This window comes from Natrix helvetica, assembly GCF_964273705.1.
Source record: "Natrix helvetica genome assembly, chromosome: 7".
NCBI lineage: Eukaryota > Metazoa > Chordata > Lepidosauria > Squamata > Natricidae > Natrix > Natrix helvetica.
This window is the reverse complement of record NC_138558.1, coordinates 7,994,166-8,021,753: the sequence shown is the minus strand read 5'-3', so window position 1 is coordinate 8,021,753 and position 27,588 is coordinate 7,994,166. Positions and strand designations below refer to the sequence as shown.

Here is a 27,588-nt window from a genome sequence, read left to right as displayed (position 1 = left end):
CATCTTGGAAATTAAGAGATTGTCCAAACTCATTTTTGCAGTTTTCCATACAGATGGGAGAGTCGAATCACCCATAAATATCCACAGGTATATCTTGGCGTTGGCGAAATACACATAGATCCAAGGTTGTCCATCCAAGTCCTGATGTGATCCACACATATTTTATGGTTTCAATACATTTTCTTTAGGAACTTCAAATAAAGGTATATCTAATTGTGGCATGGCAATGTCATATAGCCACAGGGCAATCTGATTTTTGCAATAGTGGCTAAAATAGTCCATAGGACATGATGTTTAATCAATAAAAGCTGGGATTAGAAATATTGTCTCCTAAGACTCAGAAGAGTTAAGACTCTTTCAGATTGACAAGCTCAGTGTCTTAGCCACTGAGTCACTGAGTCCCTTAGTTGGCTCTTATCCCATGTCTATTATTTCAATATCCATTGCCCACTCTCTAAGCCGTAAGTGCTGGGAGGCAGTAAATTCCTTTTTCTTCTGTTAAAAAATGATAGTTTTGCAGAAAATACTATACATCAATTAGTTGTTGTGCATATGCAGTTCATAAACACAGCTGCTGACTTTGCATTTCCAAAGTTTTTCATTCCTTCATTTTCTGGTTCAAGGGAGAGAGAGAGAAAAGATAAAAAAGGGAGAGAAAATGAATATTTAATAAATATTTTAATTGAAAAAAAAATCAGCCATGTCACTTACTGGCAGTATGCTTCTCCTATCTCTAATTATTATTCATTTATCTGATAGCATGCTACCCACCGTAAATTTTTTTAAAAGTCTTTGAGTGGCTTACATAAAGTTTATTAATGTTTGTTGAATTCAAAATGTAGTTTTGAAGTACATTAAATGAAAGCCTTCTATTGTCAAATCTGGAAAAACCCATTGGAGTATCTCACAACGGATAAAGGTCGCCGGAATTCAAGAGTGGTTGCACTTAGACCCAGAGGTGGGTATTTAGCAGGTTCTGCCCAGTTCTGGAGAACCGGTAGCGGAAATTTTGAGTAGTTCGGAGAACCAGTAAATGCAACCTCTGGCTGGCCCTGCCCCCATCTATTCTCTGCCTCCCGACTCCCATCTGATCGGGAGGGAATGGAGATTTTGCAGTATTCTTCCCCTGCCACGCCCACCAAGCCACGCCCACCAAGCCACGCCCACAGAATCGGTAGTAAAAAAAATTGAATCCCACCACTGGTTTATACCATTTGTGGCAACATAAAGTTTCTATTCTGATGACTCACTTAATTCCACCCCTAGTACGGCCTGCTCTTCTCCTACACCAGGGGTGTCAAACTCGATTTCCTTGAGGGCCGCATCAGGGTTGTGTTTGGCCTGTGTGTGTGTTTGTGTGTGTGTAGTGGGCATGGTCAGGGTGGGCATGGCCAGCTTGATCTCACTAGTGTTGGGGGCACCTGTGGTGGCCCGAGGGCTTTGCCAGAAAAAACAGGCGCCCGAGCTCTGTTTTTAGTTGAAGTGGCCTCCTTCAACCCTCTGCCAGCGAAAATGGAGCTCAGGAGGGCCGCAAACTCGATCTCATTAAGGGCCACATCAGAGTTGTGTTTGGTCTCAGTGTGTGTGTGTGTGTGTGTGTGTGTGTGTGTGTGGAATGGGCATGGCCGGGGTGGGCATGGCGAGCTCGATGTCACTAGTGTTCGGGGCACCTGTGGCGGCCCGAGGGCTCTGCCAGAGAAAAGAGGCGCTCGAGCTCCATTTTAGGCTGCAATGGCCTCCTGCAACACTCTGCCAGTGAAAATGGAGCTCCATTTTCACAGGCAGAGGCACTGTGGACCAGTCCACTGTTTCAGGGCGGCCCCATGGGCCAGATCTAAGCATCCTGTATGCCGGATCTGGCTCCTGGGCCTTGAGTTTGACACCCCTGTCCTCCGCCGTCTGCCAGTGGGTCTCTCTTCTTTCGCTATTTCTTTGGGGAAACAAAGAAGTGAGGATGGAGGCCTTCATTAATATTTTTTGAAGAGTAGACTTGGAATGAAGCAGCATCACAACGCTCAGGACTTACACATGTTCATTCTTGGGTCCTGATAAAAGTCTGATACTTGTCTGGATCTGCGTTACTCATCAAAGTGGTATAAATGGTGAGCCTGATAAAAAGAAAACCACACAGAAACCAACAATGAAGTCCAGGGGAGCAGTTCAAATTTTCAATCCAGCCCAAATGGAAGAGAATAAAAATCAGATTTATCCGCAGTCTCTGTGTTTGCCAATTTCAGCCTTTGCATGATGTGTGAGCTCAGCCTGGTGCTCAACCTGTCCTTGGTGCCCAAAAGGCTGGGGGCCACTGCCTTAAAAGATTGTGTGAAATCTGTTGTGGCCCGCCAATGGCCAGCGGAGTTGGCAGCAGATTCAGACAGTGAGGAGGTTGGGGAGGAACATGGGCCAGTCCTGCAATCTGGGGAAGGCTTGGACAAGGGCTCTGTGTTGGAGGCAGAGAGGGGGCCAGGGCCGTATGCCAGTTATCAGCTGCCTTCAGAGTCAGACATCAGTAAGGCAGAAGAACAGCTGGAGCCTGTTCTCAGTGTGCGCATGCGCAGAGCTGCCAGACGAAGGGAACCGCTAAAGAATAGGGATCGACTTGGGAGTAAGGCCACAGGTGGATGATGAATGGCCCCTCCCAGAGGGAATAAAAGAGGAGTGAAAGGGGAGTGGAGTTTGCAGGAGACAATTATTTCATTGCCGCATTCTTGCCAAGTATTGCGGTGTCTGAAAGATCTCGGCCTGGCCACTCACCAAGCCTGATAAAGGTCGGTAATTGTGAACTATCTTGAAAGACTATGGGCCTGGACTTTGCTGGAGAGGAATTCACTGTAAATTAACTAAAAGGGGTTTATCGGGACAAGGACTCAGTTCTGTGCTACTGGGGAAGTGTAGGTCAGAACAAAATCCAAAATGAATGCATTTTACTTAAAAAAATAACCCCTTACTTGTTTAATACTGGTTTTGTCGATAATACCTGGAAAAAAAATAAAATACAAGATGGTCATGCATTTAGATTTTTGAACAGTGAATACCAATAAAGTCCAAATATACTAAGCTAAGTTTAACCAATGCAGCTACACAGGTAGTCCTCAACTTACAACAGTTCATTTAGTGGCCGTTGGAAGTACAACAGCACTGATAAAAGTGACTTATGACTGTTTTTCCACACTTGCAAACCAGATTCACTTAACAGCCATGTTACTAACTTAAGAACTGCAGTGATTAATTTAACAACTCGGGCAATGAATGAATGAAATTGAGTTTGACACCCCTGTCCAACTGATGTCTTTTTATAGGTAAAAAGCTTGATATGTAAATTTGCATGTGGGGTTGGGTTTATAATTCTAAAATAAAAATGAAAATTATTTTGTTTCACAATTATTAAGCAAATCACTGATGTTGTTAGGTGAATCGCACGGCCATTAAGCGAATCCATCTTACTCCACTGACAACAGAAAAAAGGAGCATGATTTAAACTTGCCTGAAAGAGGGAATTAAGATTGATATGTTCCTGTCCTGTCCTGTTTAGTGCTTTAATAGCTGGGGTTCTGCAGAATAAAAATAAAACGTTAGTGGATCAATATAACTGATTTCACAAGTCAAGAATGTGCAAACCTGAATTTTAAAAAGTTTGCTTTGTACACCCAGATTTTACTCGTGACATTAAAGGCAGCTATGTCCTCTTCTCCAAATCCTGTTTGGGATCCCTTTTGATCCCAAACCTTTTTTGAGATTTTGGCCATTATATTTACCCCAGCACAGGAGATCTCAGGCCTTATTGTTGTTAGTTGCAAAGTTGTGTCCGACCCATCGCCATCCCAATGACAACATTCCTCCAGGACTTCCTGTCCTCTACCATCACCCGGAGATCATTTAAGCTCACACCAACTGCTTCGGTGACTCCATCCAGCCACCTCCTTCTCTGTCGTCCCCTTCTTCTTTTGCCCTCCATCGTTCCCAGCATGAGGCTCTTCTCCAGGGATTCCTTCCTTCTCATTAGGTGGCCAAAGTATTTGAGTTTCCTCTTCAGGATCCGGCCTTCTAAAGAGCAGCCAGGGTTGATCTCCTCTAGGACTGACCGGTTGGATCACAGGGACTCGCAGGAGTCTTCTCCAGCACCAGAGTTCAAAGGCCTCAATTCTTTGGCGCTCAAGACTTCCTTATGGTCCAACCTTCACAGCCATCCATTGCAACTGGGAAAACCATAGCCTTGACTATATGCACTTTTGTTGGCAGGGTGAAGTCTCTGCTTTTTAGGATGCAGTCTAGATTTTAGGCTTAAGCAGGTAATATTGTAATGCTGATTTTATTTGGGCAAAAAACCTGCAACCTGATATGGGTACCTTTCCAGAAAAACATACCTTCGATCATCATAAGGTGGTGGGTTGGTCCAGTGGTCATAGTTGGTCTCCACTCGGTACCACCTTCGGAACAGAAAATATACTCAAAAGCTTCCATGTTAGAACATGTATTTGTTTGTATTCCTCCTTTATTGTTTTTACAAATAACTCAAGTTAGAGATCATATCTAACAGAGCTCCCTTTGGTTTTCCCCAGAACAACAGCCTTGCGAGGTGGGTTGGGCTGAGAGAAAGTGACTGGTGTCTTGTGGCAAAGGCGGGACTAGACCTCATGGTATCATGGTGATTGGCCCAAAGTCACCCAGCGGCTTTCACATCTAAGGCGGGACTAGAACTCACAGTCTCCTGGTGATTGGCCCAAAGTCACCCAGCTGTCTTGCACGTCTAAGGTGAGACTAGACCTCATGGTATCATGGTGATTGGCCCAGTCACCCAGCTGTCTTTCATGCCTACGGTGGGACTAGAACTCACCGTCTCCTGGTGATTGGCCCAAAGTCACCCAGCTGTCTTGCACGTCTAAGGTGAGACTAGAACTCACTGTCTCCTGGTGATTGTCCCAAAGTCACCCAGCTGTCTTTCACCCCTAGGGTGGGACTAGAACTCACCGTCTCCTGGTGATTGTCCCAAAGTCACCCAGCTGTCTTTCACCCCTAGGGTGGGACTAGAACTCACCGTCTCCTGGTGATTGGCCCAAAGTCACCCAGCTGTCTTTCACCCCTAGGGTCGGACTAGAATTTACTGTCTCCTGGTGATTGGCCCAAAGTCACCCAGCCGTCTTTCATGCCTAAGTGGGACTAGAACTCACAGTCTCCTGGCGATTGACCTAAAATCACCCCAGGGACTTTTACGCCTAAGGAGAGACCAGAGCTCACCATCTCCCACTTTCTCGCTATTCAGTTTTTGATTTGTGTCATTAAGTAACACACAAGACTAGTCTGTTTTATTTTGCTAAAAACCTCAGTTCAAAGCCATAAAGAAGCATTTAAAGGTAAGCTTAAAGGTTTCATATCTCTGTTTCTTAGCCAAGAGCGCAATAATTGTCCAAAGACATCTCTGTGGTCATGGCGCCAGAATGACTATATTCCAAGGCGCAGTGAACTCTAGTACCTTCCCACCAAAGTGGTACCTATTTATCTGCTCGCATTTGCATGCTTTCAGACTGCTAGGTTGGAAGGCGCTGATGCAAGTAACGGGAGCTCACCCCATCACGTGGCGCTTGGGTTTCAAACCCCGACTGTCTGCTTTCCAGCTGACAAACTCAGCATCTTTAACCACTCAGCCATCATTAAACAACCCCCCAACCCCATAAAGGAGCACTTACATATTTGTTAAATTTATTTGCTGCTTATCTTACCATGGGATAACTTAGGCAGCTTGCATCAAAAATTTATGCTCCCATCAACCTTACCAATTGGTAAATTGCTTGCCCTTTGACTTATAAAATTCAGATTCTATGCAACTTACGCCCCATTTGAAGGATCCAAAGGCCAAATATCGACCGGGCCTCTTCTTTTCCTTGTAATTACCGCCCCTTGTTTGGGTGTTGACCCACCAATGATATAATAAACATCTGCTATAATAGGTATCTTGGCGAGCATATAGAAAGCCGTTTCAAAGTCATCTGCTTCACTTAGAACCTACAAGAAAAGATTTCATGAATTATTCCTAAGTTTGGATAAAATTCTGTTAGCCAGACTGTAGAGCAGGGGTGTCAAACTCTGTTGTGGCCCGCCAGCGGCCAACGGAGCCGGCAGCAGATTCGGACAGTGAGGAGGTTGGGGAGGAGCATGGGTCAGTCCGGGAGGCTGGGGAAGGCCCTGATGAGGGCTCTGTGTCAGAGGCAGAGATAGGGCCAAGGTCGTCTGACAGTGATCAGGTGCCTATGGAGGTAGACAGCAGGGAGGCAGAGCCTGTTCCCAGTGCGCACAAGCGCAGAGCTGCCAGAAGAAAAGAACAACATCGGGGTAGACTTGGGAGTAAAGTCATAGGTGGAAGGTGATTGGCCCCTCCCATAGGAAATAAAAGGGGAGCGAAAGGGGAGTGGGCTTTTGCAGGAAACGATTTGTTCGTTCGGTTGTTAGATTCGCTTCAGGAGTGTAAAGATCTGTCCGTGAATCTCAAAGACTCTGTGCAATAATTATAATGGAAGCAATAATTGTCATGGAACAATGATCCCCTTTTGATGACCTTCTGATAAGCAAAGTCAGTGGGGAAGCCTGATTCGCTTAACAACCATTTCGCTAATCTGACAAGTGCAGCAATTTCCCTTCATCGACCTTAACCAACAGACGAAAGAAAGGCTTCACAAATGTCTCGCTTAGCCACAGAAATTTTGGGCTCCGTTGTGGTTGTAAATCGAGGACTACCTGCATATTTAAAAAAAAAAATATTACGTACAGTTCTGATAAGCCAGCTGGCTGGACTGTATCGAGCCAAAAAGGCTGCGATGGCATTCTCCCACCAGGCGCCAACATCTGCAAAACAGAATTTAAACATACCGCATTTTTCGGAGTATAAGACGCACTGGAGTATAAGATGCATCAAGATTTTGAAGAGGGAATTTTTTTAAAAAAGTAGGTAGGTAGATAGAGGGATAGAGAGAGAGAGAAAGAGAGAGATTTACAGTAGGGAGGGAGGGAGAGTAGTTAGGTAGGTAGGCAAAGGGATATATAGAGAGAGAAATAGAGAGAGAGAGAAACACAGTAGGTAGGTAGGGAGAGAGAGAGAGAGAAATAGAGAGAGAAATACAGTAGGTAGGAAGAGAGACAGAGTAGGTAGGTTGGTAGGTAGAGGGATAGAGAGAAAGAGAGAGGGGGGGAGAGAAATACAGTAGATAGGTAGGTAGAGAGAGAGAGAGAGTAGGTAGGTAGGTACGTAGGTAGATAGAGGGAGACAGAGAGAGAGAGAGAGAGAGAGAGAGAGAGAAATACAGTAGGGAGGGAGGGAGGGAGAGAGAGAGAGTAGGGAGGGAGGTAGATGTTTCCAGGTGTATTTATCCATGTGCTGGAGAAGGAAATCGCTGACAATCTGCAACACCTAAGATTTTGTTTCTGCTGGCACAGCACTTGATCAATCTAATTCTTATCAATCACTCTAACTAAAGAGCTTTCCGAAAGGAGAAAAAAAAAGTTTTTGCACTCTGCAAACCTCCCAAAAATGGCCTGTTTTTCGCGAAAATGGACCCTTATTTTTTTAACAAAAGGCATGAATAGCCTTTGGGGGGCTTGCAGAATGCTCCCGGGGTGGGGCAAAAACCAGCAAAAAACAGCCCATTTTTCGCGAAAACGGCCCCATTGTTTGCCAAGAAAATTGCATGCATAGCCTTTAGGAGGCTTATAGAGTGCTCCTGGGGGCCGAGAAGGGCAAAATTGAGCAAATTGTTTTGCTCTTTTCTGCCCTCCCCAGCCCCCAGGAGCTCTCTGAAAGCCTCCTACAAGAAATGCATGGCCATTTTGGTGAAGGGGGCGGGGCTTCGGGAGGCAAAAAAATGCTGTATTCGGTATATAAGACACACCCAGATTTTCTGCCTCTTGTTTGAGGGGAAAAGGTGCGTCTTATACTCCGAAAAATACAGTAATTTATATAAACTGTAAACAGACTGCAGGAACTATTTGCACCACTGAGGTGACCCTGAGGATAAAGATAAACCTCCAAGTAGCCTCAACCACCCTCTAAAACAGGGGTGTCCAAACTTGGGAACTTTAAGACTTGTGGACTTCAACTCCCAGAATTCCCCAGCCAGAATGGCTGGCTGGGGAATTCTGGAAGTTAAAGTCCACAAGTCTTAAAGTTCCCAAGTTTGGACACCCCTGCTCTAAAAGGAGGCAAATGACCAGCTGTATCAATCCTTTCAACATCCAGTCAGAGCTGAAGAAGCGAAATGAGAAGTTAAACATCTTCAACGGGAAAAATAAGATAGTAGAGTTGCCTCCTCAAAAAGCACCTTTGGGACAACCATGACCTGTATGACTAAGAATCTCTACAGACTTTTAAAATATAGAATAACAGCGTTGGAAGGGACCTTGGAGGTCTTCTAGTCCAACCTCCTGCTTAGTCAGGAAACCCTACACCCGTGATGGCAAACCTATGACATCCGTGCCAAAAGTGGCAAGCAGAGCAATCTCTCTGGCCATGCGGAGCCATTGCCCGTTGCTCTTCCAGGTTCTAGAGCACCAGGAGCACCAGACCATGCTTACTGGCCACATGGTCTTCTAGTTTCTGGCGCGCATGGGCATGTGAAAAACAGCTCGCGTGCCCAAAGACATGGAGACGGGATCCCGGCGGTTGCTTCCTAGGGGAGCAGAGCTGTCAGTCAGAACCGGCGGGTCGGGGCTTCCCTCCCTCTCTGCCCGAGTGGGCTTCTTGCACAGCCCAATGGTGGATTGCAGGCGGTACGCCCCGGTACAGGCATACCGGAGCCTGCCCGGATCACCAGATACCATTCCGGTACGGTGCTCCGGAGGGCCCACCCGCCTGTCCAAGCTCCTTGCCGGTCTTTTAAGTCTTCGGCACTTCCGTGCACGGCGCGTACAGCACCTGTGCAATGCTCCACTGAGCAGCTTGAGCGTTATGGAGGCTCACCGAAGCGGTAAGACGCATGCGCGCACTTCAGTCTATGGCGACGCGCATCCACAGTCTGGAGCACCTTACCTGGCCGGCTCAGGCGCCCCAGAAGAGCAGCAGCAGCAGCTTGTTCTCAATGGCGGGTGAGGGTGGGAGGCACCTCTCCTCCAGAATCCCAGCCGCAAACAGCAGGGTGAGAACCGCTGTGCATCTTCTACGCAGCTCCGCAGCCCCAGGAGATTAGCAGGGGCAACGCTGTTGTTCTTGGTGGCTGCTCCCCAGGGTGAAATGCTACTGGTTCGGGCTGGTTTGCCTGAACTGGTAGTAAAAAAACACTAAACAAAGTTTAGCTGAGCTTCGGAAGTTGTTTTTTTTTCTTTTGCTTTTTAAGCATTTTTTTTAACTACAGGAAATGTGGGGGGTGGGGAAGTGTCCAATTTTGCTCCCAGCAGGCTTCCCTGAGGCCGGCTAGGCCAAAAATGAGGCGGTGAGGGGTGCTAACAAAGAAAGAAAGAAAGAGTGAAAGAAAGAGTGAAAGAAAGAAGGAAGGAAGGAAGGAAGGAAGGAAGGAAGGAAGGAAGGAAGGAAGGAAGGAAAAAGAAAGGGAGGGAGGGAGGGAAAAAGGAGAGGAAATAAGGACTACAAACCTGACACTAGATGCAACTTCAGAGGACAATCCAGGGCTGGAAGGGACCCAGAGGTCATCTAGTCTAACCCTGCTCCAGCAGGACATTGTGAGTTTCTGTCTTTTCATCCCCCAGTTACGTTACTGCATAACCAAGCCCACCAAGACTCCCCACCAAGCCACACCCAACATGCCACACCCACAGAACCGGTAGTAAAACATTTTAGATTTCGCCACTGCCGCCCCCTCCGCCCACCACCGAGAACAAGCAGCTTATCTGGGTAAAAATAAAATTTGCCTGACCTCGTTCATTCCCAGAGATGGAAAACTTGTGTGGACTCTGCCCCGTCCATAAACCGACGTAGCCGAAGAACGTGGTGCCTTTGAATTTTACCTGGAAATAATTAAAGGACAGGAGAAGCTGCACTTATTCCTCATTGGTTTTGACCTTAAGTCCTCTCCAAAACACTAAACAGGCCAGGGAGGGTGTGAGTCATTTCATAAGACTCCCCCAAGTCTTGACTTAAACCTAGAGTAAGAGTGAAAATGCTTTAGGGATGCAGGGAAAAGGTCATTTGCAAATTGTTCACTACAGCAAAAAAGAAAGAAGAACAAAATTGAGGAAGCAAAATTTCTACAGCTGCTGAGTTCTTCCTCAAACCAATTCAGTGCAAAGTTGGTCTCTGGTTATTATTTTTATTATTTATATCCCTCGGTCTTTTTCCTCTCTTGTTTTCCACCAGGTGCTGCTTGCCGCATTATCGAGAAGTGGAACCAAAGTTCACCAGATGTATTATTTTAAAAGCTTGCCTCCCAAACCGAGAAGGGAAATGGACAGAATCACAGAGTTGGAAGGGGCCTTGGAGGTCTTCTAGTCCAACCCCCTCTTAAGCAGGAGACCCTATATACCATTCCAGACAAATGGCTGTCCGGTGATGGAGCACCCAGAATTAAATACGAATAGGTTTAGGTTTAGGTACACCTAAACAATACAATAGCAGAGTTGGAAGGGGCCTTGGAGGTCTTCTAGTCCAACCCTCTGCTTAGGCAGGAAACCCTACACCACTTCAGACAAATGGATATCCAGCATTTTCTTAAAAACTTCCAGTGTTGGAGCATTCACAATCTCTGGAGGCAAGTTGTTCCACTGATTAATTGTTTTAACTGTCAGGAAATTTCTCTTTAGTTCTAAGTTGCTTCTCTCCTTGATTAATTTTCACCCATTGTTTCCTGTCTTGCCTTCTTTGGAGCTTTGGAGAATACTTTGACTCCCTCTTCTTTGTGGCATCCCCTGAGATATTGGAAGACTGCTATCATGTCTCCCCTAGTCCTTCTTTTCATTAAACTAGACGTACCCAATACCTGCAACCGTTCTTCATATGTTTTAACCTCCAGCCCCCTAATCATCTTCGTTGCTCTTCTCTGCACTCTTTCCAGAGTCTCCACATCTTTTTTAAAAAAAATAATATGGTGATTTAAACTGGATGCAGTATTCTTAAGTGTGATCTTACTAAGGCTTTATGAAGCCGCAGTAACATGTCATGTGATCTTGGTTCTATCCTTCTGTTAAATTAGCTTGTTTAAATTTCACCGCAAAAGGTGTCAGCTGCAGAGTTGACAGAAAACCAAAATGCAAGTTGGAAACTTCAAGGTTCATCTGATTTGTGGCATAGTATAAGAATAGAAAATCACATGATTACAGGGCCTCGCTCTAATCCTTACAGAGGTCTCTTGGTTTCTACAATGTGATTATATAATAAGTTAAATATAAGAATTGTGAAAGGGTGCCACCTTGCTAAATGACTTGGGGTTAGAGCAAATATAGTTTCACAACAGTTTCAACCCCTTCGCAAAACAATCTTCGCATTTGTTCTAACCCAAAGTCAAATAGTTAGTGTATTTATCATTTAACGTACAATATGTCTACCCAACCATATATAAAAAAATATTTTTGACGACTTACATACAATAAAAATGACACACCAATATAAAAGGGAGAGGTCTGTTCCAGTGAAATAATTTGCATTTTCTACTAACTTTATCTTATACTACTCAGCAATCTTTTCCACACGATATCTGTATTTTGTAATTTAATGCATTTGTTTTTCTCTCATTTTTCCTTTAAAAGAAATACATTAATTAAAAAAAAACTTTGGAACATGGTGTTTATTTTTAATCATCAAATTATGGATGTTTATGCCAGTGGTGGGATTCAGCCAGTTTGCACCTATTTGGGAGAGCCTCTTCTTAACTTTATAATCAGTTCGGAGCACCGGTTGTTGGAAGAAAACTCAATTTATTTATTTTTTCACTTTACAAGGCTAATCTTGTAAGGAAGGCAGGAAGGAAACATTCTGGTGTAGTTTCTAGCCTAATCTTTATTGCCCTGCTTACAGAAACTGCCTCTCCGGTTAACCCTTATTACATTGTAACAGCTAAGCCCATCGACCTGAATGACGTTGAGTTGGCCACGCCCACCCAGTCACATGACTACCGAGCCCCCCCCCCCTACCCAGCTGGTTATTAGAGCAGAGAACCGGTTGTTAAATTATTTACAATATACAATAGCAGAGTTGGAAGGGATCTTGGAGGTCTTCTAGTCCAACCCCCTGCCTAGGCAGGAAACCCTATACCGTTTCAGACAAATGGCTATCCAACATCTTCTTAAAGACTTCCAGTGTTGGGGCATTCACAACTTCCGTAGGCAACTTGTGTTCCACTGATTAATTGTTCTAACTGTCAGGAAATTTCTCCTCAGTTCTAAGATGCTTCTCTCCTTGATTAGTTTCCACCCATTGCTTCTTGTCCTGCCCTCAGGTGCCTTGGAGAATAGTTTGACTCCCTCTTCTTTGTGGCAACCCCTGAGATATTGGAAGACTGCTATCATGTCTCCCCTAGTCCTTCTTTCTATTAAACTAGACATACTCACTTCCTGCAACCGTTCTTCCTATGTTTTAGTCTCCAGTCCCCTAATCATCTTTGTTGCTCTTCTCTGCACTCTTTCTAGAGTCTCCACATCTTTTTTACATCGTGGCGACCAAAACTGAATGCAGTATTCCAAGTGTGGCCTTACCAAGGCATTATAAAGTGGTGTCAACACTTCACGTGATCTTGATTCTATCCCTCTGTTGATGCAGCCTAGAACTGTGTTGGCTTTTTTGGCAGCTGCTGCAATCGGTTGGCTCACATTTAAGTGGTTCTCCACCAGGACTCCAAGACCCCTTTCATAGTTACTACTATTGAGTGAGGTACCACTTATACTGTACCTGTGCATTTTGTTTTTCTTGCCTAAATGTAGAACCTTACTTTTTTCACCACTGAATTTCATTTTATTAGATAGTGCCCAATGTTCAAGTTTGTCAAGATCCTTCTGTATCTTAAGTCTATCTTCTGGAGTGTTGGCTATTCCTGCCAGCTTGGTGTCATCTGCAAATTTGATGAGTTCCCCATTTATTCCCTCATCCAAATCATTGATGAAGATGTTGAAGAGTACTGGGCCCAAAACAGAGCCTTGGGGTACTCCACTGCATACTTCCCTCCACATTTGAATCCCACCACTGGTTATATTTATAAAAGTTGGGTAGAGAGATCCTGGAAAGCAAATGTTTGCAATACGCTTGATTTACCGACGATACATAGTTTGGCTACTAAAGGCATGTATAGGTAATCCCCAAGTTACCATTCACTTAGCTACCACTTGAAATTACAACGGGGCTGAAAAAATGGCTTTCAACCAGTTCTTGCACTTATGAGCATCGCATGTGATCAAAATTTGGCCGCTTGACATGTATTTATGACAGTTGCGCTATGACCGTGTCACGTGATCGCCACTTGCGACCATCCCAGCCGGCTTCCGACAAGCGTAGTCAATGTGGGAAGCCGGATTCGCTTAAGGACCTCATGATCCATTTAACAACTGCAGTGATTCTCTTAACTGTGGCAAGAACGTTGTAAAATTGGGTGCAACCCCTCTTAGCAGCCGCCTTGCTTAACAATATAAATTGTGGCCATAAGTCGAGGATTATTTGTACCTCAAAACGTTTCCTACGTTGCTGCCGAGAAATTTTTTAATTTTTAATCCCTGCCAGGCTCTTTTTGTACCTGTCCATCCTTGACGAAATCCACATCAATGGTGATCTTGCTTAAATAACTTCCAAAGTCATAGTCCATATTCCGACCGTGATATATATTTCCTTGTTTGTCTTGAGCAACAATACTGGTGCAGAAACTGTGAGAGAAATAAGAGCAGCAGCTCCGTTAGAAGAGCCTAAACTTCAGAAAGGAACTACGGATTAACAATGGCAACTTCTTAGAAAGAACATTTATATGAAATGTTTTATAGATGGCATTTACCACCTACTAGGTTAGCTAAAATGTTTCAAAAACATGTCTAGCAAATGCTGGAAATGTAATCAAAAGATGGGCACATTTTCTCACATGTGGTGGACTTGTGCTAAAAAAGAAATTGGGCACATTTTCTCATATATGGTAGACTTGTGCTAAAACAAAAAAATTGGGCACATTTTATCATATGTGGTAGACTTGTGCTAAAACAAAAAAATTGGGCAGAGAGGGGGCCAGAGCCGTATGCCAGTTATCAGCTACCTTCAGAGGCAGACATCAGTGGGGCAGACGAACAGCTGGAGCCTGTTCCCAGTGTGCGCATGCGCAGAGTTGCCAGACGAAGGGAACAGCTAAAGAACAGGGGGTCGACTTGGGAGTAAGGCCACAGGTGGACGATGAATGGCCCCTCCCAGAAGAAATAAAAGAGGAGCGAAAGGGGAGTGGGCTTTCACAGGAAACAATTCAGTCATTAGATTCGTTTCAGGAGTGTGAAGATCTGTCCCTGAATATCAGAGACTCTGTGCCCAGCCTTTCCTTGCACAGCACCTCATTTGGGCAATATTTACATGGCAGCTTTCCAAGATCGATAAGGTCTGTGGTCATAAATTCACCTTTGAAAGACTGCTTGCCAGGACTTGGCTGAATGCGAATGGGAGGAATTCACAGGTGTTTAATAAAAGGGGGTTGGTCGGGACCAGGATTCTGCCTCGTGCTTTTTGGGGAAGCCTAGCTCAGAACACCACACACCTGCCTCCATTCCTGAGGTTCACAAAAAGCATCGCAACACTCACGCCGTGAATTCGTAGGCCAGGTTCAGCAGGACCCCATCACCAACGTTAACCCCGAAGATTTTGGAAAGTCCCCGGATCTCTCCTTCATAAGGCTGGGGGATGTAGTTTTCTATTTCTTCTGCGATAGGTCGAATAATGGCATGCACCCATTTGGGGATGACAGAGCTGGAAGAAAAGGCAGCCATTGGGTCATACGTAGCATCATTAACCTGTTTTATTCTACGTACCTTTCGTACCCAGGGGAACGGCTGGCCCCCGGAAGTTGTGAGTGCCCCAACACTGGGGGTTTTTAAGAAGAGACTGGATATCCATTCATCCGGAATGGTGTAAGTCAGGGATAGCTAACCTTTTTGTTGTCGTGGGCTGAAAGTGCATGCGCGCCCGTACGACAGTGCCTGTGTGCGCCCGCACCCATAATGCAATGCACGCGAGATCCCCCGTGTGCCCCACCTCCTGATTTATACCATACAATACAATAGCAGAGTTGGAAGGGGCCTTGGAGATCTTCTAGTCCAACCCCCTGCCTAGGCAGGAAACCCTATACCATTTCAGACAAATGGCTATCCAACATCTTCTTAAAGAATTCCAATGTTGGAGCATTCACAACTTCTGGAGGCAAGCTGTTCCACTGATTAATTGTTCTAACTGTCAGGAAATTTCTCCTCAGTTCTAAGTTGCTTCTCTCCTTGATTAGTTTCCACCCATTGCTTCTTGTTCTACCCTCAGGTGCTTTGGAGAATAGTTTGACTCCCTCTTCTTTGTGGCAACCCCTGAGATATTGGAACACTGCTATCATGTCTCCCCTAGTCCTTCTTTCTCTTAAGCTAAACATACCCAGTTCCTGCAACCGTTCTTCATATGTTTTAGTCTCCAGTCCCCTAATCCTCCTTGTTGATTGTACATGTAAGCATGACCCCCCCTCCCCTCACATACGTGCAGACCGCTCCCCCCCGCGTATACACATGCGACCTCCCCAGCCCCTGTTTTGGGTCTAGTAGGTCTCCCTGCAGCCTCCTGGGATCAAAAACGGGCTGCAGGGGGACCTCCAGCCCACGCATGCATGCACTCTTCCCTGTGCATGCGCGCACCTCTCCCGCATGTGCCCCACCCTTCGCGCATGGGTGGTAGAGACCCGAAAAACAGCTGGGTGGCAGGAGGCATGCGTGCCTGTGCAGTGGGGCTGAGCTGGGGCGACGGCTCGTGTGCCCGCAAAGAGGGCTCTGTGTGCCCCCTGTGGCACCCGTGCCATAGGTTCGCCATCATGGGTATAGGATTTCCTGCTTGAGCAGGGGGTTGGACTAGAAGACCTCTGAGGTCCCTTGTCCCAAAGGTGCAACCTATGATCATCCCAGGAAGCCTCGATAAGAAAGAAGCCAGGTTCTCTTTCACAACGGAGTAATTCACTTAACAATCACCTCACTTTGTATCGGAAATTCTGATCCCACGCGTGGCCATATGTCCAGGACTACCTGAAATTGCTAGCGAAAGCAGGAAACCGAGCCACAAAAACAACCCAGGTAAAGCTAAAAGTTCCCCTCGCGCATATGTGCTAGTCGTTCCCGACTCTAGGGGGCGGTGCTCATCTCCATTTCAAAGCAGAAGAGCCAGCGCTGTCTAAAGATGTCTCTGTGGTCATGTGACCGGCATGACTAAACACTGAAGGCGCACGGAACGCTGTTCCCTTCCCACCAAAGGTGGTTCCTATTTTTCTACTTGCATTTTTTACGTGCTTTCGAACTGCTAGGTTGGCAGAAGCTGGGACGAGTCACGGGAGCTCACTCTGTTATGTGGCGCTAGGGATTTGAACCGCCGACCTTTCTGATTGACAAGCTCAGCCTCTTAGCCGCTGAGCCACCCTTTAAGCAACCCAACATTCGTCCCATTTAATCCCTTACAATATTTCTGCCAGGAAATGGAAGGTTACTCTAATCTCTTTCTCCTCCTCCTCCTCCTCCTTCTCCTCCTCTCCCCCCACCCCACCCCCGGTTAGAGAAGGTCTCTAAAGTTCACTGAGCCAGGAGAAATGTGTACTTTGCCCCAGCTCAGGTGAACTTGGTTCCAGTTTGAGGAAAAACAAACAAAGAGAGACGGAGGGAGGAGGTAAGTAAGTTTCTGGTTCACAGTTTTGCTTATTTGGGAAGGATCTAACATAGCATTTAACAGAATTGCAAGGGGCCTTGGAGGTCATCCGGTCCAACCCCCTGCTGGAGCAAGCGCCCTATACTATTCAAGGCACACGGCCCTCCGTCCAGTCTCTTCTTGAAAGTCTCCAGTATTAGGGCACCCCCAACTTTATCCAGAATAGAGCTGGAAGGGACCTCGGAGGTCTTCTAGTCCAACCCGCTGCTGAAGCAGGAGACCCTTTAGTCCCATTTCAGACAAGTGGCCGTCCAGTGTCTTTTGAAAAGCATCCTTTGTTGGAGCACCTTAACTTATGGAGACAAGCTGTCCAATTGATTAGAATAGAATAACAGAGTTGGAAGGGACCTTGGAGGCCTTCTAGCCCAACCCCCTGCTTAGGCAAGAAACCCTATGCAATTTTTCTCCCTGTTAGGAAGTTTCCCCTGCATTCCAAGTTGCTTCTCTCCTCCTCCTTCTTCTGAAGACAAGAAGGGAACCCCTCCCTTAGCAAACCAGCGACCAAGCCAGGATACAAACACTCTGAAGCAAAGACAAGGGAGGGAAAGAGAGACACAGAGAGATACATACACAGAGAGAGAGAGAGACAGACCGACAGAGACAAAGAAAGAGAGACAGATAGACAGAGAGATAGTGACACAAAGAGACACAGGGAAAGAGAGATAGAGACAGACAGAGAGAGACAGACAGACAGAGAGAAAGGGGAGAGAGAGAGAGAGAGACAGACAGACAGAGAAAGAGAGACACATACACACAGAGAAAGAGACAGAAAGAGAAAAAAAGACAGAGACAGAAAGAGACAAACACAAAGAGAGAGAGACACGCACACAGAGAAAGAGTCAGACAGAGAAAGAAAGACAGAGAGAGATAAAAAGAGAGACAGACAAAGAGAGACACACAGAGAGAGACAGAGAAAGAAAGAGAGACACAGAGAGAGACACAGAGAGAAAGAGAGGCAGACACAGAAAGAGACATGGAGAGAGACACAGAAAGAGAGACAAAAAGAGAGACAGAGAGAGGGAGAGAGAGACAGAGAGAGAGAGAGAGAGAGAGAAGGATAGAGAGGGACAGAGAGAGAGAGACAGAGAAAGAGAGAGACAGAAAGAGACATGGAGAGAGACAGAGAAAGAGAGACAGAAAGAGAGAGAGGGACAGATAGAGAGAGAGAAAGAGAGAAGAATAGAGAGAGAAAGAGAGAAAGAGAGAGAGAGAGAGAGACAGAAAGAGACACACAGAGAAAGACAGACACAGAAAGAGACATGGAGAGAGACAGAGAGAAAGAGAGAGAGAAAGACAGAGAATCTTTCTCCCACTTTCCCTTCCTCCGCTTGGGGCTTTGGAGCTCGTTCCCACCCAGCCAGGGCGCCCCTCTCGCCCCTCTCGCCCCTCTCCCTCCTCCTCCTCCCAGGAGAAGCCTCCATCCGCGCGCAGCCTCCAGCGCTCACTCGACGACGTGACTGATGACGGATCGCATGAACGCGGGGTCGAAGTGCCGGGCGACCGGGGCCCATCGGAGCTCCGGCGGGCTGTCCAGGCTGACGTTGAAACGCATCGGGGCGGCTGGAGGGCGGGGATCGGCACCGCCGCCGCCCCGGGGCAAAGCCAGCAGCAGCAGCCCCAGAAGGAGCGCCGGGGACGACCCGGAGCCCTCGCGCCCCTGGCCGGCCATGGAAGCGCCGGCTTGCAAGAACGAAGCGGGCACCCGCGGATCGCCGCTTGCCTTTCCACGGCCGGCCCCCGCCGCTTGGATTGGCTGCCCCGCCGCTTCTCCAACGCCGCCCCCGCTCCGCCCTGACCCGCCCGGGAGCTGCGCGGCTGGCAAAAGGGGATTCCGCCCCGGAGCGTTTCCCAAGCCGATCCGGCCAGGAGTTCCGCGGGCGAAGCGCTCAAAAGCCGAGTAAAACTTCCGAAGGGGGAAAGCTTTGCGCCAGAGACGCTCAGTGGGGATAGAGCTTGGGTGGGACCTTGGTCGTCTAGTCCAACCCCGCCTCCACCCCTTGCTTAAGCAGGAGACCCTGTACAGACGGTCCTCGACTTACAACGGTCCGTTCCGAGTCTCTTCTTGAAAGCCTCCAGGACTGGGGCACCTCAGGCTTCATTCAGAATAGAGTTTGGAAGGGACCCTAGAGATCTTCTAGCCCACCCCCACACCTTGCTCAAGCAGGAGACCCTGTGCAGATAGTCCTCGACTTACAACAGTTCGTTCCAAGTTTCTTCTTCTTTTTAAAAAAAAGTTAAATTTTTATTAAACATATTTCAACCTTAAAAACAACAGCATAGAGTTCCACTCATCACAGCGTTTCCGTATGGATGTCACTTACATTAACATATTTACTAATTATATAGATTACTATACCATGTATTATATTTTGCAAAGCCGCTTTATCTCCCTCCTTAGATGTTGCATCAAAGCTTACATGCTGGTCCCAAGCTCTACCCAATGGTCATGACTTCCCCAGAGTTTTTTGTCCTTCACAAAGTTGTTGGCTGTTGTGATGAGGACTGGCTGCAAGAAAACAACCGAGCTCAGAAAACAACAAGAAAGATGGTTTGCCGGACGAAGTTAGCCTCACCTTAAGCCCTTCAGCCTCCAAACTATATTGTGGGTTAATTCAGCCCTGTGGGATTGTTAATCACAACCTGCACGAAAAGAAATCTTACACACAGCTTGCAGACACTGTCTTGAGCAACCAGGTGAGCAGGAATGGAGGGAGGTAGCCAGGTGTATTTCTGCTGGGGAAAGAAGGTAGAGGCACCTAAGTTGTTGCGAAGTTGTGTCTGACCCATCACAACACCATGGACAATGTTCCTCAAGGCCTTCCTGTCCTCTACCATCTCTGGAGTCCATTTAATCTCACGCCAACTGCTTTGGTGACTCCATCCAGCCATCTCACTCTCTGTCGTCCCTTTCTTCTCTTGCCCTCCATCGTTCCCATCATGAGGCTCTTCTCCAGGGAGTCCTTCCTTCTTATTAGGGGGCCAAAGTATTGGAGTTTCCTCTTCAGGATCTGGCCTTCTAAAGAGCAGCCAGGGTTGATCTCCTCTAGGACTGACCGGTTGGATGGCCTTGCAGTCCAAGGGACTCGCAGGAGTCTTCTCCAGCACCAGAGTTCAAAGGCCTCCGTTCTTTGGCGCTCAGCCTTCCTTATGGTCCAACTTTCATAGCTATCCATTGCAACTGGGGAAACCACAGCCTTGACTATATGCACTTTTGTTGGCAGGGTGATGTCTCTGCTTTTTAGGATGCTGTCTAGATTTGCCATAGCGTTCCTCCCCAGGAGCAAACGTATCTAAATACCCACTCTTAAGTCACATCAATGTTTTGCCAACTGATTTTTGTCTCAAAAGATACTCACAAACCCCAATTTAAGATTTTACAAATTACAGATTACCAGAGTTGGAAGGGACCTTGTAGGTCATCTAGTCCAACCCCCCCCCCCCCCGCCCAAGCAGGAGACCCTACACCACTTCTGACAAATGGCAGTCCAATTTCGTTCCCCTGTGTAATGGTTTTCCATCTAGTTAATACAATACAATACAATAGCAGAGTTGGAAGGGGCCTTGGAGGTTTTCTAGTCCAACCCCCTGCCTAGGCAGGAAACCCTATACTGTTTCAGACAAATGGCTATCCAACATCTTCTTAACCACTTCCAGTGTAGGAGCATTCACAACTTCTGGAGGCAAGTTGTTCCACTGATTAATTCTTCTTACTATCAGGAAATTTCTCCTCAGTTCTAAGTTCCTTCTCTCCTTGATTAGTTTCCACCCATTGCTTCTTGTTCTGCCCTCAGGTGCTTTGGGGAATAGCTCGACTCCCTCTTCTTTGTGGCAACCCCTGAGATATTGGAAGATGCTATCATGTCTCCCTTACTCCTTCTTTCTATTAAACTAGACATAGTTGTCTGGACTGTTATTCTTCACTCGTGCTCCTATGTAGAACAGGATCTCAGGTGATCCAGCTAGACCAGAGATGGTATTCAGCAGGATCCGACCAGTTCTGGAGAACCGCTAGTGGAAACTTTGAGTAAATACCACCTCTGACTGGGCCCTCCCCATCTATTCTCTGCCTCCCGAGTCCCAGCCGATGGGGAGGGAATGGGGATTTTACAGTAACCGTCCCCTGCCACACCCACAGAACCGGTAGTAAAAAAATTTTTGAATCCCACCACTGACTTTTAAAAACTTTTTAAACTGTCGTAATTTCCCCCCCCCGCCCCCAACATCCAATGTTATGCTTTGTAAGCTGCCCAGAGTCAAAACATGAGTGACTTGGGCAGCTATATAAATTTTCTTAATGCAGGGGTTACAAACGTTCATTTGGTGAGTTATGACCGCTTTTCACACGAGAATCGCAGCATTCTCGTGTGAAAACGTGATTAAAATTCGGGCACTTGCACTGTCCCGATGTGTGTGTGTGTGTGTGTGTGTGTGTGTGTGTGTGTGTGTGGTGAAGCCCTTTTACGACCTTCTGACAAGCAGAGTCAACCTAGGCCAGGGGTGTCCAAACTTGGGAACTTTAAGACTTGTGGACTTCAACTCCCAGAATTCCCCAGCCAGCATGGCTGGCTGGGGAATTCTGGGAATTGAAGTCCACAAGTCTTAAAGTTCCCAAGTTTGGACACCCCTGGCCTATGGGATGAAACAGTAAAAAATGTCCCTTCCTTCCTATTTTTCTCGGAATACTTTTAAAAAGTGTGTGTCCTTATACCTAACAGACAAACAGTTGTCCAATCTCTTCTTTAAAACCTTCATTGTTGCAGCACTCACAACCTCTGGTGGCAAGTCGTTCCACTGGCTAATTGTCCTCACCGTTGGGAAGTTTCTCCTTAATTCCAGGTTGCTTCTCTCCCTGATTAGTTTCCCTCCGTTGCTTCTTGTCCTATTTTCAGGGGCTTTGGAGAACAGCTTGACTCCCCCCCACTCTTTATGATTTCCCCCCAAATTATTGGATCATGTCACCCTTAGTCCTGAGACAGAATAACAGAGTCGGAAGGGACCTTGGACCTCTTCTAGTCCAACCCCCTGCTCAAGGTCTTCCCCATTCTGACTCCTCGGTCCTTCTTCCCCCCTTTTCTTTTGGTAGAAGAAAGTGCAATGTAATCTGAACAAGTTAGTCCTCAAACACTGCCACCGCTAACTACAATTGTGTTAAACATAATTTAAGCATTTTTTTCTAATTCCATAGGAACTGCAGATTTGGATAGTGTTTGGATAGTGTGGCCCTCCAGCGGATCTGGCAGTAGATTCGGACAACGAGGAGGTTGGGGAGGAACATGGGCCAGTCCTGGAGGCTGGGGAAGGCTCTGATGAGGGCTCTGTGTCGGAGGCAGAGAGGGGGGCAAAGCCGTATGCCAGTTTTCAGCTGCCTTAGGAGACAGACAGCAGTGAGGCAGAGGAACAGCTGGAGCCTGTTCCCAGTGTGCGCATGCGCAGAGCTGCCAGAAATAAAGAACACCTAAGAAATCAGGTTCGACTTGGGAGTAAGGCCACAGGTGGATGGTGAATGGCCCCTCCCATAGGAAATAAAAGAGCAGCGAGAGGGGAGTGGGCTTTTGCAGGAAAAAAATTGTTCGTTCAGTCATTAGATTCGTTTCAGGAGTGTGAAGATCTGTCCGTGAATTTCAGAGACTCTGTGCCAAATCTTTCCTTGAACAATGCTGCATTTGGAAAATATTTACATGGCAGCTTTCCAAGCTAGATAAGGTCTGTAGTCATAAATATACCTTTGAATGGCAGTTTGCCAGGCCTTTGCAGAAAGTTAATGAGAGGAATTCACATTCGTTTAATAAAAGGGGTTTTGTCAGGACCAGGAATCTGTCTCATGCTTTTTGGGGAAGCCTAGGTCAGAACAGGTGGCTGGTTCGAGTTTACACTCCCTGCATTTACTCACTAATGAATTTCAGTCTATAATTCTCATGATTTAATGAAGGCAATTCTCCAGATCTTATCACACAGAGGGATTTGGGAGGGTATTATGGTTACATAGCATTATGGGATGCTCAGATATTACGTGCTGGAGCACCTGGTCATTTGAAGAGAGTTTTTGCAAGTGGCCAAGTATATATACAGCAGACTAAAAGCATTTGGTTTTAATTTTTTACAATAGTAAAGCAGCTGGCCAAGGGTTTTTTTTTTTTTGCGTTTCATCATCCTGTAGTAAGGTGAATAAATAGGAGTTGGTTTATTAAACCTTGCAGGAGGGTTGACTGGGCTTATTTATATCAAAGTAATGCAAAGTCTATAGCAGGGGTGTCCAAACTTGGGAACTTTTAAGACTTGTGGACTTCAACTCCCAGAATTCCCCAGCCAGCATAGCTGGCTGGGGAATTCTGGGAGTTGAAGTCCACAAGTCTTAAAGTTCCCAAGTTTGGACACCCTTGGTCTACACTAGGAATGCTAAAAGGGCCCTTTTCACACAGCCCTATAAATTGTATTTAGATATATTCCAAGGCTAAGGTCAGAAGTTATTAAAATGCATTAGGTAACTCCTAAACTTCAGGAAGTGGGATGGCACAAACTCCTACGCAGGGAAATAGGCAACTCATTGTCATAAGGACATGAAATAAGTCTTCAGCCAGAGGCTGGAGGGATCCTACACTGAACGGAGGGTTAGGCTAGAATAGATGATCTCTACAACTGTCTCTGTGAAAAGAAACAGTTGAAACAGATGGTAAACTGGATTACCGTATTTTTCAGAGTATAAGACGCACCAAGATTTTGAAGATTTTTGAAATTAAAAAAAAAAAAGCTTTGGCACTCTGCAGACATCCCCAAAACAGCCCATTTTTGGCAAAAATGGGTCTGTTTTTTTTTTCTTAAAAAAAAAAGGATATGAATTGCCTTTAGGAGACTTGTAGAGTGCTCCGGGGCCCCCCAAAAACGAGCAAAAAACAGCCCATTGTTTGCAAAAACTGATCGGTTTTTTTTGTCAAAATAGGGCACGCATAACCTTTAGGGGCAAAATTGAGCAAAAAATGGCCTGTTTTTCGCTCATTTCTGCCCTCCCCAGCCCCCAGGAGCACTCTATAAGCCTCCTAAAGGCTATGCGTGGCCATTTTGGTGAAGGGGGCGGGGTTTCAGGAGGAAAAATATGCTGTATTCAGTGTATAAGACGCACCCAGATTTTCAGCCTCTTTTTGGGGGGGAAAGGGTGCGTTTTATACTCCGGAAAATATGTTAGGTCGGCAATCCAGCTCATTTTACAGTTAAGTCACTAAATGAGAAGGCAGAAAAAATATTTTTTCATATATATTTAAAACCATATTTTACAGTCATGTAGAAGCCACATTATTTTCCCATATATATATATAAAATTGTAGGCTGATGCAGTGTGTAAATTCGTAGGATTTGGATTGGATTATAAATCATCACCTTCTTCTTCTTTTTAATGACCCCATAATCCCTTGTGGGGTGGAGTCTGGTTAACGGAATGGAGCAGAATGCTTACTGGCCGGATGCCCTTCCTGTTGCCAATGCGGAGTTATATTCGGCAGATATATTCTCATCGTGCCCAGAGACAGAAATATCTGCCTCTACCTAGGATTGAACTCACAGCCTCCTGATTGCGAGATGGGAGCTCCACCTCTGGGCCACCGAACCACTCAGGATTGGATTGTAAATAGCAGAACACAAATCATAAATAATTGTACTCTCATTTGTATTTTTCTTGTGCATGTAATGCATAAGTAGTCTCTTTTTAAATTATCTTGTGAATGAAATCGGTTTATTGCTACAGTTCACCATCTTCAGTTATTTTCTCCAGTCCTCTTGGTTTTTACTTTTGAAACGATAACTTCTGAAATTTATATCCTCGGCTGTTCCGTGGTTATTTCGTCAATCTTTTCTTCTGTTTTAAAAGTGCGTCCCGTAGAGCCAACTGCAACGGCAATAAAATAAAATGTAAAAATGTTAGCGTACAAGAATTGCTTTGCAAAGGAAAATCCCGGAATTTAGACATTGCACAATATCCCGTATCAAATCTCGTGGGTTTAATTCCCCAATTGCATAACCACTTTGTGTCCTGTTCTAATCCACACCGTATGCTCAGCCATGCTAAAAATAATTAATTGTTCCCATACCACAAAAATGAAAGAAATTATGCTCACTGATGCATGTTTAACCTCAAAAGTAATCATCAGTAAAGTAGAAATGTTAGAAATTCAGTGCTTCATTCAAACTTCTAAGTCAGGGGTGTCAAACTCAAGGTCTATAGGTTGGATCCAGCCCACAGAGTGCTTAGATCTGGCCCGGGGGCCCACCGTGGAAACAGCAAAGAACCGGCTCATGGTACCTCCACCAGCAAAAAAGGAGGTTGGGAGGGCCACGCGCAGCCTCCCTGAGATCCATTTTCGCTGGCAGAGGGCTGCAGGAGGCCATCGTGGCCGAAAACGGAACCTCAGCAAGTGATGTCGAGCTGGCCACGCCCACCCGGTCCCTCGAGGGCAAACACAGCCCTGATGGGTCCCTCAATGAAATCGAGTTTGACACCCCTGTACTAAGTCAAGGTTGTTTTCTTTTTCAATGTTGGCAACTTTTAAAGGGGTGGACTTTCAACTCCCAGAATTCCCCAGACGGACATACTTGCCACCTTGAGCTATAAGTAGCTACGCTGCCTGGGGAATTCTGGGAGTTGAAGTCTTAAAGTTGCCAAGGTTGAAAAACATTGTTTTAACCATTACAGGTAGTCCTCGATTTCTGACCAGATGCTTAGCACCGTTTGAAGTTACGACAACTTCTCCAAAGAAAGATATTTATTCCCAAATTCCACTGGTTGCTACTCCAGTCATGTGACCTGGCTCAAATTTATGGGTGTCTGCAGCATCCTGTGGTCACATGACTGTCCCCCCCCCCCCCGACACTTTTGTCAATAAATTGCATTTACTTTTGGTCTTCACCAAAAATGTCCCATAACGAAACAATGAGTTCGTTTAATGGCTGCAGTGTTTGCTTTACGGGGTGTTTACTTAATGACCATCAGAAAATTGGGAGTAAAATCAGGCTGATGTGGGTGATCTGCTTTACGAGTGTCATGACTTACAAAAGCACTGTGCATGATGGTCCATTATGATTGTAAAACAAGGACTACTTATATGTCTTAACTTTTAGGATTTTTAGCTATTCTACGAGTGGAGGGGTGGCCTAGAGGTGGAGCTCTCGCCTCACAGTCAGGAGGCTGTGAGTTCGATCCTAGGTAAAGGGAGATTTTTCTCTCTCTGGGCACAATGAGAATATCTCTGCTGAACAAAACTCCGCATTGGCAACAGGGAAGGGCATCCGGCCAGTAAACACTCAAGCTCCATTCATTTACCCAGATTCCCCCCTTGCAAGGGATTATGGGGTTGTTTAGCTATTCTAGAGTTAGGAAAAATAGAAAACCTGCACTGGGAAACAGAAAAGAAAGCGATGGGTACTAAGGGAACTAAACCGACGACTTAAAAACTGCTCACTGTAGAGAAATAAAAATGCATAATTCACTCAAAAGGTTCGTGTGTGGCTCACAACTGACAACTATGCATTATCTCCCACGTTTAATTAACACGGAGTAATTTTTAGTCTCATCCTCCTTCAGGCGTAGTGCAACCACCTTATAAGCAGACATTATAATTACTCATTTCTAGCAATCCTTGATCTGGTTTTTTAGGGCCTTGCCACAGAATTAAAAATAATCAGCATTAATAACATACAGAAACCCGTGTTTTGTTCAAGCATACAGACAGTCCTTGACTTGCAACAATTCACTTAGTGAGTGTTCAAAGTTACAAGGGCACTTTAAAAAAGTCACTTACGATCTTTTACCACACTTATGACCATGGCAGGCTCCCCAGGGTCGTGATTTAAATTCGGAGGCTTGACAACTGGTTCATATTTATGACGGTTGCTACGCCCCGGGATCCTCTTTTGCGACCTTCCTGACAAGCAACATCAATGAGGAAGCCTGATTCATTTAATAACACTGTGACTAACTGAATGACGGCAGGGACTCACTTAACGACATTGTCCAGAAAGTTTGCCAAACGGGGCAAGCTACTCACTTACAACAACTTGCCTTGCTTAGCAGCAGAGTCCCGGGGCTCGATTGTGGTCGTAAGCCGAGGGCTACCTATATTTGGAGATCTTTTTGATAACGAATGGTCAACTTGCCTGCTTTTCCCTAAACGAACGCTTATTTTTCGTCCGGACGTTGTGACTGTATCGCATCATCATGAAATTCTTATGTTTTTTCTTCTCTTTGTTCGTGGAGCTGGCGTAAGGGTTCAGCTTCGTTTTCTTTCTCACAAACTCTTTCCTGTCGGTCTTGCCAGCCTAAACAAAACCCACGGGGGAAGAAAAGAGATGTAGTCACGTCATCCCATAAACACTGGAAGCCTTTAAGAAGACGTTGGATAGCCCTTTGTCTGAAACGGGGTAGGGTTTCCTGCCTAGGCAGGGGGTTGGACTAGAAGACCTCCAAGGTCCCTTCCAACTCTGCTATTGTATTGTATTGTATTATGCTCTTTTTATGACAGTTATTCCGACCGAGGCTTCCCCAGCAGCATGAAGCCGAGTCCTCGTCCCGATAACCCCCTTTTATTTAATTTACAGTGAATTCCTCTCCAGCAAAGTCTTTCCTCTCCCACAGTCTTTCAAGATAGTTCACAATTACCGACCTTTATCAGGCTTGGAGAGCAGCCAGGCCGAGATCTTTCAGACGGTGCAATACTTGGCAAGAATGCAGGAATGAACTAATGGTCTCCTGCAAACTCCACTCCCCTTCACTCCTCTTT

At 45.9% G+C, this 27,588-nt stretch overlaps 2 protein-coding genes across 2 annotated transcripts in view; both read right to left on the bottom strand.

Annotated features, from left to right (window-relative positions):
• Window positions 1-142: 142 nt before the first annotated feature.
• Window positions 143-18,516, bottom strand: NAAA (N-acylethanolamine acid amidase). Its single transcript, XM_081960428.1, has 11 exons — window positions 18,271-18,516; window positions 14,687-14,851; window positions 13,653-13,779; window positions 9,855-9,945; window positions 6,761-6,837; window positions 5,828-6,000; window positions 4,365-4,427; window positions 3,485-3,551; window positions 2,949-2,977; window positions 2,027-2,108; window positions 143-613 (listed from the first exon to the last, which is right to left on the bottom strand). The coding sequence occupies exons 1-10, from the start codon at window positions 18,492-18,494 to the stop codon at window positions 2,033-2,035; spliced, it is 1,092 nt and encodes a 363-aa protein (XP_081816554.1). The 5' UTR covers window positions 18,495-18,516; the 3' UTR covers window positions 143-613; window positions 2,027-2,032.
• Window positions 18,517-24,518: 6,002 nt separating this feature from the next.
• The window catches only part of SDAD1 (SDA1 domain containing 1), a 13,607-nt gene continuing 10,537 nt past the window's right edge, over window positions 24,519-27,588 (bottom strand). The window contains exons 11-12 of the mRNA XM_081960287.1: window positions 26,966-27,127; window positions 24,519-24,701 (exon numbers count right to left, since the gene is read on the bottom strand). Of these exons, the coding sequence (XP_081816413.1) occupies window positions 24,651-24,701; window positions 26,966-27,127 (213 nt within the window). The 3' untranslated portion in view covers window positions 24,519-24,650. The remainder of the gene's footprint in view (window positions 24,702-26,965; window positions 27,128-27,588) is intronic.